General features: G+C 45.3%; 1 protein-coding gene across 1 annotated transcript in view; it reads right to left on the bottom strand.

Moving 5' to 3' along the window:
- Positions 1–10,620: 10,620 nt before the first annotated feature.
- LOC148981390 (uncharacterized) overlaps positions 10,621–19,055 on the bottom strand; it is a 208,363-nt gene continuing 199,928 nt past the window's right edge. Inside the window, exon 2 of the mRNA XM_089130974.1 lies at positions 10,621–15,226. Coding sequence (XP_088987100.1) covers positions 14,370–15,226 — 857 coding nt within the window. The 3' untranslated portion in view covers positions 10,621–14,369. The remainder of the gene's footprint in view (positions 15,227–19,055) is intronic.

The raw sequence follows: 19,055 nt of genomic DNA, 5'->3' as shown, positions 1-19,055 counted from the left end.
CCGGGCAAACATCTCGTCCACTAGTCGCTGCGCCGTAGTGGAAGCACTCTGATCTGGCACTGCATATGCCTCTGGCCATTTCGTAAAATAGTCCATAGCGACCAGGACAAAACGGTTACCAGCATCTGTGATGGGAAATGGACCCAAGATGTCCACACCAATCCTCTCCATAGGTGCCCCGACTAGGTACTGTTGTAATGGCGCATGAGAGCGTTGACTGGGTCCCTTCTGTGCCGTGCAAATATCGCAGCAATGAACATACATCTCTGTATCCTGCCGACATCCCGGCCAGTAGAAACGCTGCCGCAGCCGCCGCACTGTCTTAGAGTTTCCGAAATGGCCGGCTCCCGCTGCCCCATGAACCCAACGGAGGACCTCCGGCCGCAGAGCGTGGGGAACGAGGAGTTGCAACCGGTCGATCCCCCCACCCGGCGCATGCCACCGCCTATAGATCACGCCATCGTGGAGCTCCAGGCTGCCCCACTGAGAATGAAGCGTCTTGATCTCGGGCCCCTGGGAGGACACAGCTGGCCAGTCTGGACATGTTTGGGCCTCTAACCAACCCCTGACCTTCATCAGTACCTGATCATTCGCCTGTTGTTGCCTCAGCTGTTCGGTGGTGAACGGCTCCCCATCTCCACGGGTGTCACCCGGCCTTACTGCTGCTGACGATGGCTCCAGACATCGTTCTTCCTGGCGACTGCAGTATCGACATTCGTCCGCAAAGCATGGACGTCTGGAGAGGGCGTCAGCGTTAGCATGCTGCCGCCCCGGTCGGTGTTGAACCTCAAAGTCGTACTCTTGAAGAATCTCGAGCCACCTTGCCACCTGACCCTCCGGCTGGCGGAAATTTAGCATCCAAGTGAGGCTAGCGTGGTCTGTCCTCAGTGTGAACCTGGTGCCCAGGAGGTAGGGCCTGAAGTGGCGGACGGCCAGGACCACCGCTAGCAACTCCCGTCGGGTGACGCAATAATTTCTTTCTGGCCGACTGAGGCTGCAACTATAGTAAGCAACCACTCGCTCTCCATTCTCCCCCCTCTGGGATAGTACGGCTCCGACCCCCACGTTACTGGCATCAGTGTCCACAAGGAACGGTTGGTTAGGATCAGGGTAGGCTAGGACAGGAGCGTCGATGAGAGCCGCTTTTAACTGTCGAAAGGCCACAGCACAATCCTCAGACCACCCAAAACGCCGGCCCTTGTTTGTCAGCTGATGTAAGGGGCTGGCAATGGTAGCAAAGTCTCTGACGAACCTCCTGTAATAGGAAGCCAGGCCCAGAAAGCTCCGCAGCTCAGTGATGTTGGTTGGTGGGGGCCAGTCCCTCACCGCGGCCACCTTTGTTGGGTCGGTAGCCACCCCGCTCTCACTGACCACGTGTCCCAGGAATTGCGTCTGGCGGGTGAGCAAGTTGCACTTGGCTGGGTTCAACCGCAAACCAGCACTACGGATGGCTGTCAGGACCTCCCGTAAGTTGTGGACAGCCTGGTCAAAGTCTCTGGCATGGACCAACAGATCGTCCAAGTAAACCACACAGCGGGTGCGGGGAATGTCTTTAAGGACCCGCTCCATCAGCCTTTCAAAGGTGGCTGGGGCATTACACAGTCCAAAGGGCATCACTTTAAACTGCCACAGTCCTTGCCCTATCGTAAATGCAGTTTTGGGCCGGGCTTCTGCCGCCAGCTCAACTTGCCAATACCCACTGCGCAAGTCCAAAGAGCTAAACCAACAGGATCCAGCTACATAATCCAATGCATCATCAATGCGCGGCAGTGGGTATGAGTCCTTGCGGGTGACCGCATTTAGTCGCCGAAAGTCCACACAAGGGCGCCACGCCCCAGTTTTCTTCCGCACCATGACCATAGGTGCAGCCCAGGGACTGTCTGAGGGCTCAATAATGCCGTTAGCTGCCATTTCTCGGATCATTTCTTCAGCAGCCTGGCGCTTGGCGAGAGGCAGTCTATGGGGGCGCAAGCGAATGGGAGCAGCAGGGCCAGTGTCAATGTGATGCTGCACCAGAGCTGTTCTGGTACAGTCCTCCTCACGGGCTGCAAAAATGTCCATAAACTCTCCCAACAGGCGTTGCAACTGCTCCTGCTGCGGTGTGCTCAGATGCTCACTGCTTCGCCGCCCCAACTCCTCAACAGCAACAACAGTTTCAGGTGATGGGGGGGCGGATTGAGCGTGCGGTGTTAGTGGTGAAGATGTATTGGTCTGGGCTCCAATAACCCCCCTGGTTTCCCCCTGAGTCTCTGCAGCTCTTGTGTGGCGTTTGGGAGTCGGAGCTTTTCCATGATGGCTCCGGCCCAATCGGAGCGGCACAGTCTCATTATCTAGGCATAGGGCGGCCCCCGGCACGTCAACACGTGCTCCCCAGTGGGATAACAAGTCCAAGCCAATAATGCACTCATCTCTGATATCAGCGAGCCAGAACTCATGGTTCGTCTGGCTCATCCCCACCACCACCGACAACAGCTTCTTTCCAGGCATTACTGTCCTTTCACCTGTGACGGTGAGCAGTTCGGTACTGGTGGGGGTCCAGTCCTCCGGAAGAGGACCGGCCGTTCCAGACAACAGTCCTTTGCGCAGCAAGCAAATGGTGGACCCCGTATCCACCAGGGCGCTGCAGGGCTGCCCGTCAACAACACAGTCCAGGTACAGTCCTCTGGCAGACCCGCAGCGTCCCACAGTAGGGCAGTCATTGTGGAGGGGTACTGAAGAACGGGGTGAGGGTCCCCTCACTGCCTCACTCCGAGGTCGTTTCCCGGGGGTGACATTGCCCGGGGCCGGGGGCTCGGAGCAGGGCAGTCCCTGGCGAAATGCCCCGGTTCTCCACAGCGGTAGCAGTGGTCTAGCCTCGTCCTCCGTCGTGGGGTCTCCGCTGGTTGAACTCGGCTGACCTCCTCCTCGGATCGGGCCACGTCCACCTCCCGTTCGACGGCTCTCGTCAGATGATGCTGGAGTGAAGATCGACCTGTCGCCGGCCGAGCCTGTAGCACCTCCTCAGCTCTCTCAGCCTCTCTCAGCGCCTCACTGAGATTTCGGGGTGACAGTAGGCGGACATGTTGGCGGAGCCGCTCGGGTGTAAGACCCCGCAGGAAAGCGTGGAGGCTCAGCTCTTCCCTCGTTGCGGCCTGGAAGGTAGGGTAGCCCTTTCGGGTGTAAACCCGGATGTCAGCTGCGAAAGCGCCCACACTCTCTCCTTCACATCGACGTCGGTTAGCTAGCTCCTCCCTGCTCTGTTCAGCGGAGGTTCTCTGCCCGAAGCGGCGGTTGAGAGCAGCAGTGAGGGCCTGGAGATCACGCCGCTCCTCAGGAGACAGATCGATAAGGACCTGGAGTGCGGGACCCTCCAAGGCGAGGGCCAAATGAATCGCCGTCTCCTCACAGCTCCATCCATCGTGGAGGGCGGCCAGGTCAACTTGTGCCAGGTAGGGTTCCAGGGGTGTCAACCCGCTATATCGTGGTAGCTTAGCGGGCGAACGTGTGAGGGCGCCGGGCTGGCCACTAATTTGGAGTGTCGGTGAGACGACTGGAAGTTCGTTCTGTCGGGGACCAGGAGAGTGGTACATGGCTCGGTGAATGCTGGCGCCGTCAGGCTGGTGCGGAGCCCTGCTCCTCCTCGGCGTCTTGCTCGTCAGACGCTCTAGCATGATGCTGTTCTCATGGATGGCACGTTCTAATTCGCCTATGCTTTGCTCCATAACGCCGTCTTTTAAACGACTTTTAAAATCCCACTTCTGACACCACTGTAATAACTGGTAGCTATCCAAATAAAACGTGAGTCTAACCGGAGCTAAATTAGGCTAATAACACTTTTCCTAAGCTAAACCCTAAAATGAGATAAGAACACTCATGTCCCATACACCGCACGACCCAGAGTGTTTACACATCAACCAACAGGAGGCAGTAACACCGTTTTTCCACTTTTAATGCAGAACAAAGAAAGAACTACTCAGGCAGGGCCCTATTGCCTTACACATCTCTCTCAACAACGGTGAGGGACACATTTTTACATTAGGCAGTAAATGAACCAAGAGCATCTAATCAACTTGAACATTACACACATAACTTTACTATAACAACAACTTAAAGATCTTGCTGTAATAACGCATAAATCAACTCTCAATAAACAATTACCCATAATGCACCCAGCTGCTAGCGCTGACTGCCAGGTCATTACAATATTGAGTTCAAATGTTGAATGTGATTTGAAATGTGATCCACTTTGATTTGATTTTGTGATTTGAAGGTATTTTTCTACCTGTAAAAGACAAAAATAGAGAGTTAACTCAGGAAGAGAATAAGAATTCTAAAAGGAAAATTCTAAAATAAGAGTAATTAGGAAAAGACTGGTTTAACTTAGATTAACTCGACTAAAATGATTTAAGTGAACCAAAAACTGAACTTAGAGTGAAATATAATTTCATTTTACCTACCTCAGTAATACAGGATATTTGGGAACCTGCAGGGAATATTTTTATTTCTTTTGTTTTATTTTGTTATTGAACTGTGCATTATTCTTTTGTTCTACATTCAGTAAACTGCCGGCTTTTGTATTTAAAGAAACGGTCTCTGGTGTGTTTATTATTTTTGCTCCCCACTCCTTAGAGCCTAGAACTGGTCCAGTAGCGCGATAAGATGTGATACCGGTGCTACACGCGCTTCACGTGTGCATTAACGAGCCCGCGACTCATCAAGTCAGCCCAGCCGAGCCCGCGACTCATGTCAGCCCAGCTGTGCCCGTGCTTCACTTGAGCCTGCGAGTGAATCTCCTGTTCAAGTGAGTGCTGAATTTCCTGTTCAGGTGAGTGCTGAATCTCCAGTTCAAGTGAGTGATGAGTCTTCAGTTCAAGTGAGTGAATCTCCTGTTCAAGTGAGTGCTGAATCTCCTGTTCAAGTGAGTGATGAATTTCCAGTTCAAATGAGTGAATCTCCTGTTCAAGTGAGTAATGAATCTCCTGTTCAAGTGAGTGATGAATCTCCTGTTCAAGTTCGTGATGAATCTCCTGTTCAAGAGAGTGATGAATCTTCAAGTCAAGTGAGTGAGTTGTCCAGCCCAGCGAGTGTGTCTAGCCCTGTGTCGCGCCGCCGCAGGAGGAGGAGAAGGAGGACTCGTTCGGTTCGCCAGGCCCCGGTGAGCGTACCCAGACTCCTCGCCCTGCCGGCCCCGCCTCTGCGCCTCGCCCTGCTGGCTTTCAAGCTCCTGGAGGCATTTCCTGAGCCTGTCTACTGTCCGGAGGTTCCCCCCGTAGATTTTCCCAAGTATTTTTTTTTGGGGGGGGGGGGGGGGCAGTAGGTACTCTGTGGGGGCCATGGAGGCGACGTTGACATGGCCCTTGCATCGTCCTGCTCCGCCCTGGCCCTGGCCTCGTCCTGCTCCACCCTGGCCCTGGCCTCGTCCTGCTCCTCCCTGACCCTGGCCTCGTCCTGCTCCGCCCTGGCCCTGGCCTCGTCCTGCTCCGCCCTGGTCTCCGGCCCAGTCTGGTATGCCTTGGCTACCTCCTGGTCCCGTTCCCCTGCACGGGCCTGGCCCTCCGTCCCTCCCCCAAGACTGTCTCCATTTCACCGCCCTCCTGAACTTTTTGTTGTTTTTATGGGCGTCGGGAGCCGCCCATAGGGGGGAGGCTATGTCATGATGTGGTTTTGTGTGTTTTCGTTATTAGTGATTCCCCGTCGATTATTTGTCCCAGGTGTTTCTTATTTCTCACGCCCCCTTGTTATCTTGTCTAGCTTGTTTGTCCTTGATTATTTAAGCCCTGTGTTTCTGCCCTGTCTTGGTGGGTTGTTGAATTTATGTACTATGTGAACGTTGGTGTTTTTGAATTCTCGAGTCCTGCTTCTTGTCTTGTATCCTGTTCCAAGTTTGTTAATAAAGTGTGACGCCCCTGTGTGGCTTGACAGTGTATCGGTGTCAGTATTGCAAGGCTGATGTGTTCTTCTGTTTTGAGGATCTGATTGCAGATATCCTTACCGATTGGGAACACCTGGTCCCAGTGCGCCAGAGGAGATAAAAGCTCCACCTTCAAGATCGTCGGGCTCTCTGATCCTTGCTACCAGCAGTAATTTGTTTTGGTTTAGTTTCATGCTTGTTTTTATTTTAACACTACAACACTTTACGCCACGACCACTCATCCACACTTACATAACTGAGGTTGCTGACTAACTCATCCCATTATTCAGGTATTGTTTAATTACTTTACGTTATAATAAACCTTGTTTAAATCAATTGCTGAGTCCTTTCCCAGTTTTTGTCATGGCCTTTTGAGCTCAGTCATGACAAAATTGGGGCTCGTCCGTTTTTGAACTGTTTGGGTAGCGCAGGGTTTTCCCCTTTGTTACCGTGATTTGATTGGGGAATGTTTAAAGGAAAGGGCGCAGTGTTATTTTGCTGTTTTGATTTGGCAGGGTAAGCGTTAGGTTTGGTTGGAAGTTGTTGTGGAATTATATATATATTTTTGTTTTTCTTCTGTTTTCTTCATTATTTAGGCTGGGGAAGGAGAAGTTTAGTCCAGATGTTGTGTTAGGTGCCAGATGACAGTTGTGGGTCCTTGTGTGCTATTGTATAAAAAGTGGTTTGGAGTTTTCTCTTGTAGGTGGTAGCGACGATTCCCTTTTGGGGTTCGTTGAGCGGATCGGGGTTAGTGTTGTGGAGAACGTGGGTAAAGCTTTGCTTGGGAGCATGTCCGTGGCTCTGGGTGGGTTGCTAGCTTGCTAGTCGCTCTCCTGGTCCAGCGGTCTTCAGTGCGTAAATACCCACCACAAGTACCCACATTAAGACTAGAGTGGAGCTTAGTTAGTTGGGTGATTTTTAGGTAGCGGGGAAACTCCAAACCGCATGGAGGATTAGTCCTCTCAGTGCTCACAGGGAAACGCGACTGTCTAGCTGGGCCTGCTGGAACGGTAAATTGTTGGGATTTGGCTGATTGTAATGAGTAGTGGAAATGGCTGACTGTGAAACGTTTGTGGCGGCTCCGTCTGAGGAGGCTTTGGAGAAATGCACAAAGGAGCAGTTGCTAAAAATAGCTGAGCATTATTCTATAGTGGTGGCTGGAGATAAACGTATTAAAGAAAATATTAAAATGACGGTGAAAGCTGAATTAATTGAAAGGGGGATTATAACTGAAGAAATAGAGGATCCCTCTCCAATTCACACTATTAGTGACCTATACAGGTGCAGGGCCTCACTTTTGAGCAACAGAAGGAGCTACTAGTGATGCAAATGGATCATGAGAAACTTAAACATGAATTGGAAATTAAAAAAACAAATTGAGTTAGAGAGGATTCGTCAGCAGACAGAGAAATCCAAGTTAGATCTGGAGGGATATCGTCTGTCTTTGGGTGAAGAGGGCAGGTGGCCCAGTGACGGTCGTGGTAAGCATGGGCCTTGGGGTGCGTCCCTTTGATATTAGTAATTTACGATTGTTACCGCAGTTTAATGAGAGAGACCCAGATGTCTTTTTTGTGATGTTTGAACGTGTGGCTAAGACGAGGGACTGGCCTGATGCAGATTGTGCTCTAATGCTTTAGTGCGCTCTTACAGGGAAAGCGCAGGAAGCTTATTCGTCATTGAGTGTGGATGATAGCTCTAACTATGAAAAAATCAAATCAGCCGTGCTTAAGGCTTATGAGCTAAATTCACACGTTTGATGATTTGTGTGATCTGGTTATTTTAGAACAGTTTAGAAATACACTCCCAGGGCATATTGCCACATACGTTACAGAAAGAAAGTTCACTACTGCTGCAGAGGCGGCTGAGTCAGTAGATGAGTATGTATTACTCCATAAGGGCAATTTTAGAGAGCGCACAGTGGCGCGTGATGATTTTGGATGGAGAGGTAAGAGTGTGGGCGTGGCTTCAGGTGACAGGATGCGTTCTGGCAAAGTTGGGTTGTTTAAAGCAGATAGTAAGCCCCGAGGGAGTGCGGATCACGATACAAGTTGCAACTATAGACCTTTTTCACAAAAACCGGAAATACGGAATCGTTGTGGAAACGGAGTTCCCGTCAACTGTTAACACATCAGAAAAACCTACTCTGGGAGGAGAAAATTGATCAGAGAGTCTTCAAAACTTCGAAAAAAATTAAACTTGTCATGGTCCAGTTGTTGATGACTTTGTAAAATGCTGTGGTGATGCTTGTCTGCAGCTGATTTATCTAAGACCAAAGATATGATATTGATTTTAGAACTGAAGCTCATTCTTCCCAATATACGTTAATTAAAGGTAAGAAGGTGGAGTGTGTGGAAAGTTATTCATATTTAGGGAGTATTAGGCCTATTTACAATAAACTACATTTTGATGAGAATACCAGAAAGAAGTTTGTCAGTTTTATTCAACAGTTATCCTGAATTTGTTGCACTGCTGTTGCTATAGAACGATCAAAGAAGAAGAAAAATTATACAAATATTAATTTATTCCTTGTACACTCAGATTGTTAAATACTCAGAATGGTATATATTAATATTTTAAATTTATATGTAGCCCACTGTTGTGTGTTATTTATCTTGTTTTATATTGTGGTGTATATTTTATGTGCTTATTCCGCTGGATACAAATATCTTAATAAAGTTGAACATGAACTAACGTTACTTCAAAAATACGCAAATCATAAAACATAAAAAATAAACAAACAATGACGGCTTATTAGTGAATGGTGACATGAGAAGTACAGAAGATCACAGGATCAATAACATCCCGCCAGATTGCCTGAATCCATTTCCGTCGAACTTCATCGACAGGGAACTGACGAGGGAAGGAATGAAAACGACAAGTATTCGCCTTATTCACTTGGCGGCCATTTTGAAAATGGAACGCCGCTGAGGGGTACACTCACCCGGAAGGATGCATGCGACGCAGCAGCACCAGCAATGAAAACTCGCAATGCGGACCACCAATCATTCCTGTCTGCCCGAATTAACGATGCAAAATGTGAAGCAAAGTGCCAGTGACTGAAACATCCCCCGGGCTGTGTTAATTAAGGGATACAGTACCTTTATCGGAGGTTTTATCCACGACATTGAACGTAGGAATGGACGCCTTGCCAGTTTCTGCGAGCTTGCAGCAGCCAGAGGTAATTAACGTTAGTAAGCTAAGCTGTAATATGGAGTTGTTGACTGTGTAAGTTACTATGTTAGATACAATTGTACTTTATTGTTTAGATAGATACACATCCAGTAGCTTACATACACACGCATGTAAAACAATCAAATCACTCGTATGTAAAAGGAAAGAGGAGAAGTGATTTTAAGGTCTGACAGGGACTGATCCTGTTACACACTGACAATGATAAGCTGCTATGGTGACAATACAAGTTTACATATATGTATTCATAAAGAATAAAAATAATGATGGTAATGGATTTGTATAGATTCTAATAGTACACAGTCAACTTCCTACAAGCTTGCAGAAACTGAGGTAAATTGGCGTCCATTCTTACGTTCAATGTCGTGGATAAAACCTCCGATACAGGTACTGTATCCCTTAATTAACACAGCCCGGGGGATGTTTCAGTCACTGGCACTTTGCTTCACATTTTGCATCGTTAATTCGGGCATGATTGGTGGTCCGCACTGCGAGTTTTCATTGCTGGTGCTGCTGCGTCGCATGCATCCTTCCGGGTGAGTGTACCCCTCAGCGGCGTTCCATTTTCAAAATGGCCGCCAAGTGAATAAGGCGAATGGCTGCTTTTGGGAATAACAAAAAAGATCGGTACGCAACAACTCTCACTAGTTGCCTTCGGCGCTATCTGTTATGAATGGAGCGGAAGAAGATTACCACGACAATTGCGTATTTCCGGTCACAAATACGGAAGTTGTGAGAAAGGTCTATTGTCACGACAGAGGACATTGGAAAGCTGAGTGTCCGGTGTTGCAGTCCAGAAATAAGTTTAACAAACACCAGGTTAAGCCTGCTGCAGCGGCTGCGCCTGTGGATAATGGTGAGATCTCTGAATTGTTTGTCCCTGATTGTGAACCTGACATTTTGGCTGCATATGGCCCTTTTATTAGAAGTGGTTTTGTGTCGCTGGTTGGGGATGACACTAAAGTCCCAGTGAAAATCCTAAGAGATACAGGGGCCTATGATTCGTTTATAGTGGGTTCTGTTCTGCCGCTATCGGAGGCCAGTGACACTGGTGACCGAATATTGAGTCGGGGAATGGGGTTAACTGTTTTGCCTGCTCCCTCACACAAAATAGTCCTAAACTGTGAGCTGGTGCAGGGTGAAGTAGCTGTAGGAGTGCGCCCGGCGTTGCCCATTGAGGGGATTCATTTTATTTTGGGTAATGGCTTGACTGGTGGTCGGGCTGACGCTGTGCCATCACCGGTGGTTACTCCTAGTCATGTTTCAGATCAGAAGGTAAATGACTCATCTGAGGGCAATTCTGCCTGTGTGGTAACACGAGAAATGGTTAAGTCTGATGTGGAGGCATCAGAGGGGGGTGGTGGTGATGAGTTGGTAGCTCCGTCCTTTTCTGATTTTCCTTTGTCCGTGTCAGTGAGTGAGTTATTGCAGGAGCAGCAAAGTTACCACTCACTGAAAGAGATGTTCGATCGTGTTGTTTCTGCTACAGTGATAAGTAGTGCAGGTAGTGGCTACTTTGTGCGGAATGGTGTGTTATTCAGTCAAGTCAAGTCACATTTATTTATATAGCGCTTTTCACAATACAGATTGTATCAAAGCAGCTTCACAGTGATAACATGTAAGTAGCACAACACAGGTCAACAACATTGCTAAACACTAAATAAATAACCCCAACTGAGCAAGCTCAAAGCAAGCCAAAAGCAAGGCGACAGTGGCAAGGAACCAAACTCCATCAGATTGGATGGAGAAAAAACCTTGGGAGAACCCAGGCTCAGTCGGGGGCCAGTTCTCCTCTGGCTTACATTCATATTGTTTAAATATAAATATTAAATATAAATATTGTTTATGAATCAAACGGCGCCATAACATATCACAGGCGTTGAGTCGTCTCATCACAGGCGTTGAGTCGTCTCATCACAGGCGTTGAGTCGTCTCATCACAGGCGTTGGGGCATCCGAAATCCCCGTGAGAGGCTGGACACAAAACTGGACCTGACGAACGCCATTTTTCTCGGGACAAGCGTCCCGAGATAACAGCAGAAAGGCAGATGGGAAATAATTAGCATAGCTGATGTTCATAATAATTTCCGTTATAACTCACAAACTCTCCGTAACCCGAACTCTCCGCAACCCAACCATACGCGCCGACCCGTTTGTCTAAAAGGCTGTCGAGCCCCACTGGTGCGTTAAGCAGTTTCAGTGGCAAACGGTTCCGTATGGCATAACAGAGGACTAGAAGGTAAGCATTATGTGAATGCTTGACTAAAGAGATGCGTCTTTAATCTAGTTTTGAACTGTGTCAGCGAGTCAGAGGCTCGGACCGTATCGGGAAGGCCATTCCAGAGTTTTGGAGCTAAATGCGAGAACGCCCTCCCTCCTTTACTGGACTTCGATATCCTAGGAATGACCAGAAGCCTTGAATTTAGTCATCTTAAGGAACGCGGTGGATTGTAGGGCGAAAGAAGGTCCGTTAAGTACATAGGTGCTAAACCATTTAGGGCTTTATAGGTCAGTAGTAGTATTTTGTAGTTGATGCGGAACTTAATAGGTAACCAGTGTAGAGATGATAAAATCGGTGTTATATGATCATATTTTCTTGACCTAGTAAGAACTCTAGCAGCTGCATTTTGTACTAACTGTAGCTTGTTTATTGAGGATGCAGGACAACCGGCTAATAAAGCATTACAGTAATCTAGTCTCGAGGTCATGAATGCGTGAACTAATTTTTCTGCATCAGAAATAGATAGCATGTTACGTAGCTTAGCAATGTTTCTAAGGTGGAAAAAGGCTGTTCTTGTAACATATGAAATATGATTTTCGAACGACAAGTTGCGGTCTAGTATAACACCCAGGTCTTTTACTGTTGTGGATAAAGTAACAGGACATCCGTCTATATTAAAGTTGTATTGTGAGAGGTTTTGTGAGTAGTTTTTTGGACCAATAAGTAATACCTCCGTTTTATCTGAATTTAATAGCAGGAAATTACGCGTCATCCAGCATTTTATATCTTTGAGACACTCTGTCATTTTAGATGAGTTAGTGTTTTCATCTGGTCGTGATGAAATATATAATTGAGTGTCGTCAGCGTAACAGTGGAAATTAATTCCATGTTTTCTTATAATATTACCAAGTGGCAGCATATATATTGAGAATAGCAGAGGGCCTAAAACTGATCCTTGCGGTACTCCATAGTCTACTGACGTTATCTTTGATTTTTTCCCATTTAAACAGACAAAATGAGAACGGTCCGATAAGTACGATCTAAACCAGCTTAATGCCTGTCCCTGGACACCGGTGAAGTTTTGTAGTCGATCCAAGAGTATTATATGATCTATAGTGTCGAACGCAGCGCTAAGATCAAGTAGGACTAGTATTGAGATACAGCCTTGGTCAGAAGCTAAAAGTAAATCATTTGTAATTTTAACTAGCGCAGTTTCTGTACTATGATGCGGTCTGAATCCTGACTGGAATTTTTCATAGATATCATGTTCTTGCAAAAAAGAGCACAATTGAGCGGACACTACTTTTTCAAGTATTTTGGACATAAATGGAAGATTTGAAATGGGTCTGTAATTTGCCAAGTTATTTGGATCTAATTGCGGTTTCTTAATGAGCGGTTTTATTACAGCCAGCTTGTATATTTTTGGGACATGACCTAAAGATAAAGACGCGTTAATAATATTGAGGAGAGGCTCTTCCACTACAGGTAATAGTTCTTTCAGTAGTTTAGTGGGTATTGGATCTAATAAACAAGTTGTTGGTTTAGATGCAATGATAAGTTTATTTAGCTCCTCCTGTCCTATCGTTGTAAAGCGGTTTAGTTGTTCTAGAGGGTCCATAATTGAAGCTGAATCATAAGACACCATAGCGGATTGTACATTTATAATTGTGTTTCGGATGCTTTCTATTTTCGCATTGAAGTAATTCATAAAATCATTACTACTAAACTGTAAAGGTATATTTTGCTCTGGTGATGTCTGTTTATTTGTTAGTCTAGCCACGGTGTTAAATAAAAACCTTGGATTATTTTGGTTATTTTCGATTAGTTTGCGGAGATGCTCAGCCCTGGCTGTTTTTAGTGTCTTTTTATAACGTGACATACTGTCTTTCCACGCGATTCTAAAGACCTCTAAATTAGTTTGTTTCCATTTACGCTCTAAGTTGCGAGTTTCTCTCTTGATAGCATGCGTAGCACTGTTGTACCACGGTGCTTTAATTTTCTCTCGAACCTTTTTTAATCTAATTGGCGCAACAATATCTAATGTACTAGTAAGAATGGTGCTTAAACTGCTAGTCATTTCCTCTAATTCATCTGTTTGTTTGGGTTCACTTAGCAGCTTAGATAGATCAGGTAAGCTATTTGAAAATCCATCTATAGTGGTTGGAAGGATTGTTCTGCCTGGTCTATAACGTGGTGCAACATGACATATTTCAGCAGTACGTATTATGCAAGTCACCATGTAATGATCAGTGACATCATCGCTTTGCGGTATAATATCTATATCAGTTGGATCGGTTCCATATGATATAATTAAATCTAGTGTATGATTTAGACGATGAGTGGGACCACTGACGTTTTGTTTGACCCCAAAGGAGTTTAATAAATCTGTAAACGCAGCCCCTAAAGCATCATTTGTATTATCTACGTGTATGTTAAAATCTCCAGCAATTATTGCTTTATCGACATTTACCAATAGATCCGAGAGAAAGTCTGCGAACTCTTTTAGGAATTCAGCATATGGCCCTGGAGGTCTATATACAGTAGCCAGGGCTAGAGATAATATAGGTTTCCTTCTTACATCTAAGAGCGTAACATTTAGCACAAGTACTTCAAATGAATTAAACCTGTGACCTGTTTTCTGAGTAATATTAAAAATATCTTTATAGATTGTTGCAACACCGCCGCCACGACCGATCAGACGAGGCTCATGTTTATAACAGTATCCTGGCGGAGTAGATTCGTTTAGACCGAAATACTCATTTGGTTTAAGCCAGGTTTCAGTAAGGCACAGAACATCGAAGTTATTGTCTGTGACCATTTCATTTACGATAACCGCCTTAGGTGTGAGCGATCTAATGTTTAGGAGACCTAGCTTTAGAAATTGTTTTTGTTGACTGATATTTAGATTTTCTGGTTTAATTACAATAAGATTTTTGCTAGATCCTACACTAGATTTATTGTTTGGCTTCACTAAACGAGGAATAGACACAGTTTCTATATAATGTTCCACACTATGCTTATTAGTTAAGTTTGGACCGCAAAGGCTGTAATTTGGACTTTGACTCATTAGTCATCTGGTGCGTAATGTCTTGGAAATGTTTTCCGACAGCACAGCCGCTCCAAATCGGCTGGGATGGAGACCATCTGTGCTGTACAGCCTCGGTCTTTCCCAAAACAGATGCCAGTTATTTACAAAGTGCAGCCCCTGTTCATTACACAATGACATTAACCATTCATTTAATGCAAAAAGTCTACTGAACCTTTCCTGTCCTTGTCTGTACGTGGGAAGCGGTCCAGACACGATGATCGCTGCTTTAGGCGCTGTGCTGCGTACCGTCTCGATCAGGCTCCTGTAGTCCTTCTTCAGAACCTCCGTCTGCCGCAGCCTGATGTCGTTCGCTCCCGCGTGCAGCACAACAGCTCCGACGCGCTCGTCCCCGTTCAGGATCTCGGGAACCTGTGCAGCAACATCAAGAACACGAGCACCAGGAAAGCAGTGAGTGCGCACTTTACCTTTATCCGAATTAGCGCGGACATGGCGGACTATGGATGTGCCGATGATCACGGCGTCATCGCGTTCCGGCTCGCGAAGAGGGGAGAAGCGGTTCCGGGTGGAGATCTCGAAGACCGGGAGGGGCGGAGAGGCAGCTCTGGCTCGAGTCTTCCGCTGTGTGATCCATGGTCCATGTTGTTTCGGTGCCGGAGTGAATGAAGCCTTAGATGATCGCATCTTCCTCGGCAGAGTAACGTACGGCGTAGATGAACTCGGAGTCAAAGAGTGATTTGATTTGTTAGCGTCGGCGCGTGATGCTTCAAGCGTTGAGCGCCGATCCAGCAGCTCGGCTTGCTTCACCAGCAGACCGCGGATCTGTTTCTCGACGTATTCCAGCTCCTGCTTCACCATGAAGAGCTCGAATGTGTCTTCATCTGCACTCAAAGGTAATGTTAGACACGCATCTGATATGTTCGCCATTATAACGGATGATCAGTAAATTAGTAGTGATACTACAACTATCACTACTAATTTAGGATTGAAATGTCGGAAATAACCAGGATTCAGTGAAACGGGTGTAAAATGAGACGATCAATAGGCGAGAGGGCACGCGTGGAATGCTAGCGGGCTAAAGGCTAGTAGCCAGGATTTAGGGAGGTTGGATATAAGTAGCGATATCAAAGCAATCCAATTGTTTTTTATAAGGAATACTAAGTTCACATAATATAAAAATAGAAAGTGCTTGTTTATAAATAAGTGGTAAAGAAGAAAATCAAGGATTTGTGAAGAAATCACAGTGTGTGTGTGTGTGTGTGTGTGTGGCTGTTGCTCTGGCTCTGGCTGTGTGTACCTACTATATTTCGTGGATTTGTACCCAGAAAGGACCAAAAACTGTCAAAATCTTAAAAAACACTCCCTTTAGGAATTTCCTCATTTGTAAATCCTGTATAAAAATAAATTAAATAAAGGATTTTTAAAAACGAAAAAAAAAAAAAAATCAGAAAGTTTTGTGTTTTGGGTAGGTTTAATGGTCATTGTAAGGGGAGAGAATATACAGTTTGTACAGTATAAAAAACATTTCGCCTACGGAATGTCCCCATTTAGATACAAGTAAAGTTTGCGACGTGTAAACTTCTCATAGAGTTCTGTAAATGTCTCGGTTACTGATGTAACACTCGTTCCCTGAAGGAGGGAACGGGAGACGTGACGACGTAATTGGGATCACTTCAGGGAGCCCTATCAACTTCGAGTGTTGGGTTGCTGGGTTGTTTTAACCCAATTTTGGGTTAAATATGGACAAACCCAAATGTTGGATTAAAAATGTCATTCAAAAATGTAACCCAATGGTTTGTCCATATTTGACCCAAAGTTGGGGTGAACAACTCGGAACATGGTGGGGGGGTTCCACACAAGCCCAACCTTCTCGGTGGCCCGGGAAAGCATAGCCGGCCATTCTGAATCAGACTCGGGCAACGCTACACTCCCTGAATGGGGGTAACGCAGCCGAATCTTCATCTCCAGAGGACTGAAGCACCCCCTCCGATGCTGCGATAGACATCTGGTCATCAGGTCTCCAAAGGAGCTATGAGAAGGACCAGGTGTAATCGGGGTAGACACTCAGGAGAGGAACGCCCACCGAGACCGCCACACTCAGACACAAACAATGCTGTGAAAACAGCAATTGTAAGCTGTAATGCTCGTGTCCACCACTGATAGCGCCTTCACATCAGCACTGGAAATGAGTATTCACCTTTTAAGTCTCCAACGATGCAGCAGTCTGCAGAAACTCAGAGTCAAAACGAAAATTTCAGCTCAGAAGTGAAATACATTGAGTGCGTGCGCCCGCTTGTTTATACCCGCGCTGCAAGACGCTTCTCAAACACACGCCAATGTTCATTGGCTCGTTCTGTAGACACTCGAAGTTGTCGATCACACCAGCACTAAAGTCTTTAAATTGGCTTCCAGTGCAATACAGAATAAGGTACAAGATTCTAATGTTTGTGTATGAGTCGCTAAATAATCAGGCCCCACCATATCTGGCGAATCTCATAACTTTGTATACCCCCTCCAGAAAACTACGCTCAGAGAATCAGGAACTACTGATAGTAGTCAAGTCAAGTCAAGTCACATTTATTTATATAGCGCTTTTCACAATACAGATTGTATCAAAGCAGCTTCACAGTGATAACATGTAAGTAGCACAACACAGATCAACAACATTGCTAAACACTAAATAAATAACCCCAACTGAGCAAGCTCAAAGCAAGCCAAAAGCAAGGCGACAGTGGCAAGGAACCAAACTCCATCAGATTGGATGGAGAAAAAACCTTGGGAGAACCCAGGCTCAGTCGGGGGCCAGTTCTCCTCTGGCTTACATTCATATTGTTTAAATATAAATATTAAATATAAATATTGTTTATGAATCAAACGGCGCCATAACATATCGCAGGCGTTGAGTCGTCTCATCACAGGCGTTGAGTCGTCTCATCACAGGCGTTGGGGCATCCGAAATCCCCGTATAGTATAGTATAGTACCGAGAACAAAGCGCCTTCATAAGGGTGACCGGGCATTTGCGGTAATAGGGCCGAAACATTGGAATGAGTTACCGTTGCCTATTAGATCTGCAAAATCGCTGTCAATTTTTAAGCATCTGTGTAAATCATATCTGATGTCCTTAGCCTACAATGAGTAGATTTGATATTTTATATGTGATATTTTAACTGGTTGAAGTATGTTTTTATTTTTTTTTTCCTTCATGGGAATTTGTTTGTAAAGCACTTAGGTTCAACTTGGGTTGTGTATTAATAGTGCTATATAAATAAATAAACAAGAAACAAGAAACAAGAAGTTGATAGGGCTGAAGTGATTCCAATTACGTCGTCACGTCGAACGTGAGCGACTAAAAGGGTACAGTCTTTGACATTTTATATCCATAATACCTGTGAGTAACGTAACAAGCAAAGCCACGCTGAGCCAAGTTGAACTGGTTCTGTCAGTGCCAGTAACATATAGGATCCTGATCCTGTGTACCCTAAAGCAAATGAGTCGTGTGAAAAACAGCCTGCCTGTAAATCCCCTCCTTTCTTGAGGAATATTGATTTGATTAAATCTACTGCAGCTGTAAACATTCGCTTTGCTATTCTATTCTGTCATTCTCGCAGCGATCTGCCATCTTTCTCGGTTTTATTTTAGCGCTCATCTTAACTGATTCTGATGTTTGGTTAGAGATTTTAATCTTAAGGGATTAATTGGTTTTGTGGCAATCTGTGGGGCAGGACGGCCTTTGCAGAAATTCTTCATTCAGAAATAATTGGTCATCTTTCAATGAACATGATTGTCAAGTCAAGTCAAGTCACATTTATTTATGTAGCGCTTTTTACAATACGGATTGTATTAAAGCAGCTTCACAGTGATAAAATGAAAGTAATACAACACAGATTGGCTTTGTCTCTTAGATCTTTAATCAAAGATTTGATTGTGTTGGATTATGTTTTTTTTTCTCAGTGATAAAGCCATAATAAGCAGATGCTGGTAGAATTCATTAGAAAAAACATGACATTACTTTTCATAAAATTGTTTTAGCTTTTTTAAATAGCTGTTGTATTACAGAGAACAGCTATACAAACAAATGTAAACTCTCAGGCCAAATTCCCTCTCTTTATTTGACAACAGTCATACTGACAGCATTAGATGTGCAAATCTGCTGCAATTCATCTTGTTAAATTAAAAAGAAGAAATTTAAATTTATTCAACAAACCAGCATAAAATTTGAGGAAAATATATATATATATTTCCATGCATATATTTATGTTGTGTTATATATATATATATATATATATATATATATATATATATATTGAATAAGGAATTGCCACTTTTCATATATTGGTTTTTACACTGTAAATGATCAATAGATGAGTGTACTTCAAAAATGCGGAAAAAGGAGGTTTGACAAAGTTATAAGCTGCTAAAGACATTTATTTGTATTTATTAATCTGTACTTTGTGCATGTCAAATTTCACTAAATAAAGTTTTTTTTTCTTTTTTAACACTGCAATTTTGTTGTAACGATACATCTTCTGATGCTAAGCTAGGGCACATCATCAGTGATGTTCCTGATCTCATTGGGTGTTTCGGGTCTTTCGAAACATCAGACACCCTCCTTCAGGCGACCCAGCTGAAGTTGATCAGGCCTCAGCTTGTGCCCTAGCAGCATTTAACCGCTCTTTTGATCCAGAGCCACCTCGAAGCCTTCTCTGCCG

This window comes from Pimephales promelas, chromosome 5 (assembly GCF_988280905.1).
Source record: "Pimephales promelas chromosome 5, fPimPro1.hap1.1, whole genome shotgun sequence".
Taxonomy (NCBI): Eukaryota; Metazoa; Chordata; class Actinopteri; order Cypriniformes; family Leuciscidae; genus Pimephales; species Pimephales promelas.
Note: the sequence above shows the minus strand (reverse complement) of the source record. Positions and strands in the feature narration are given on the sequence as shown.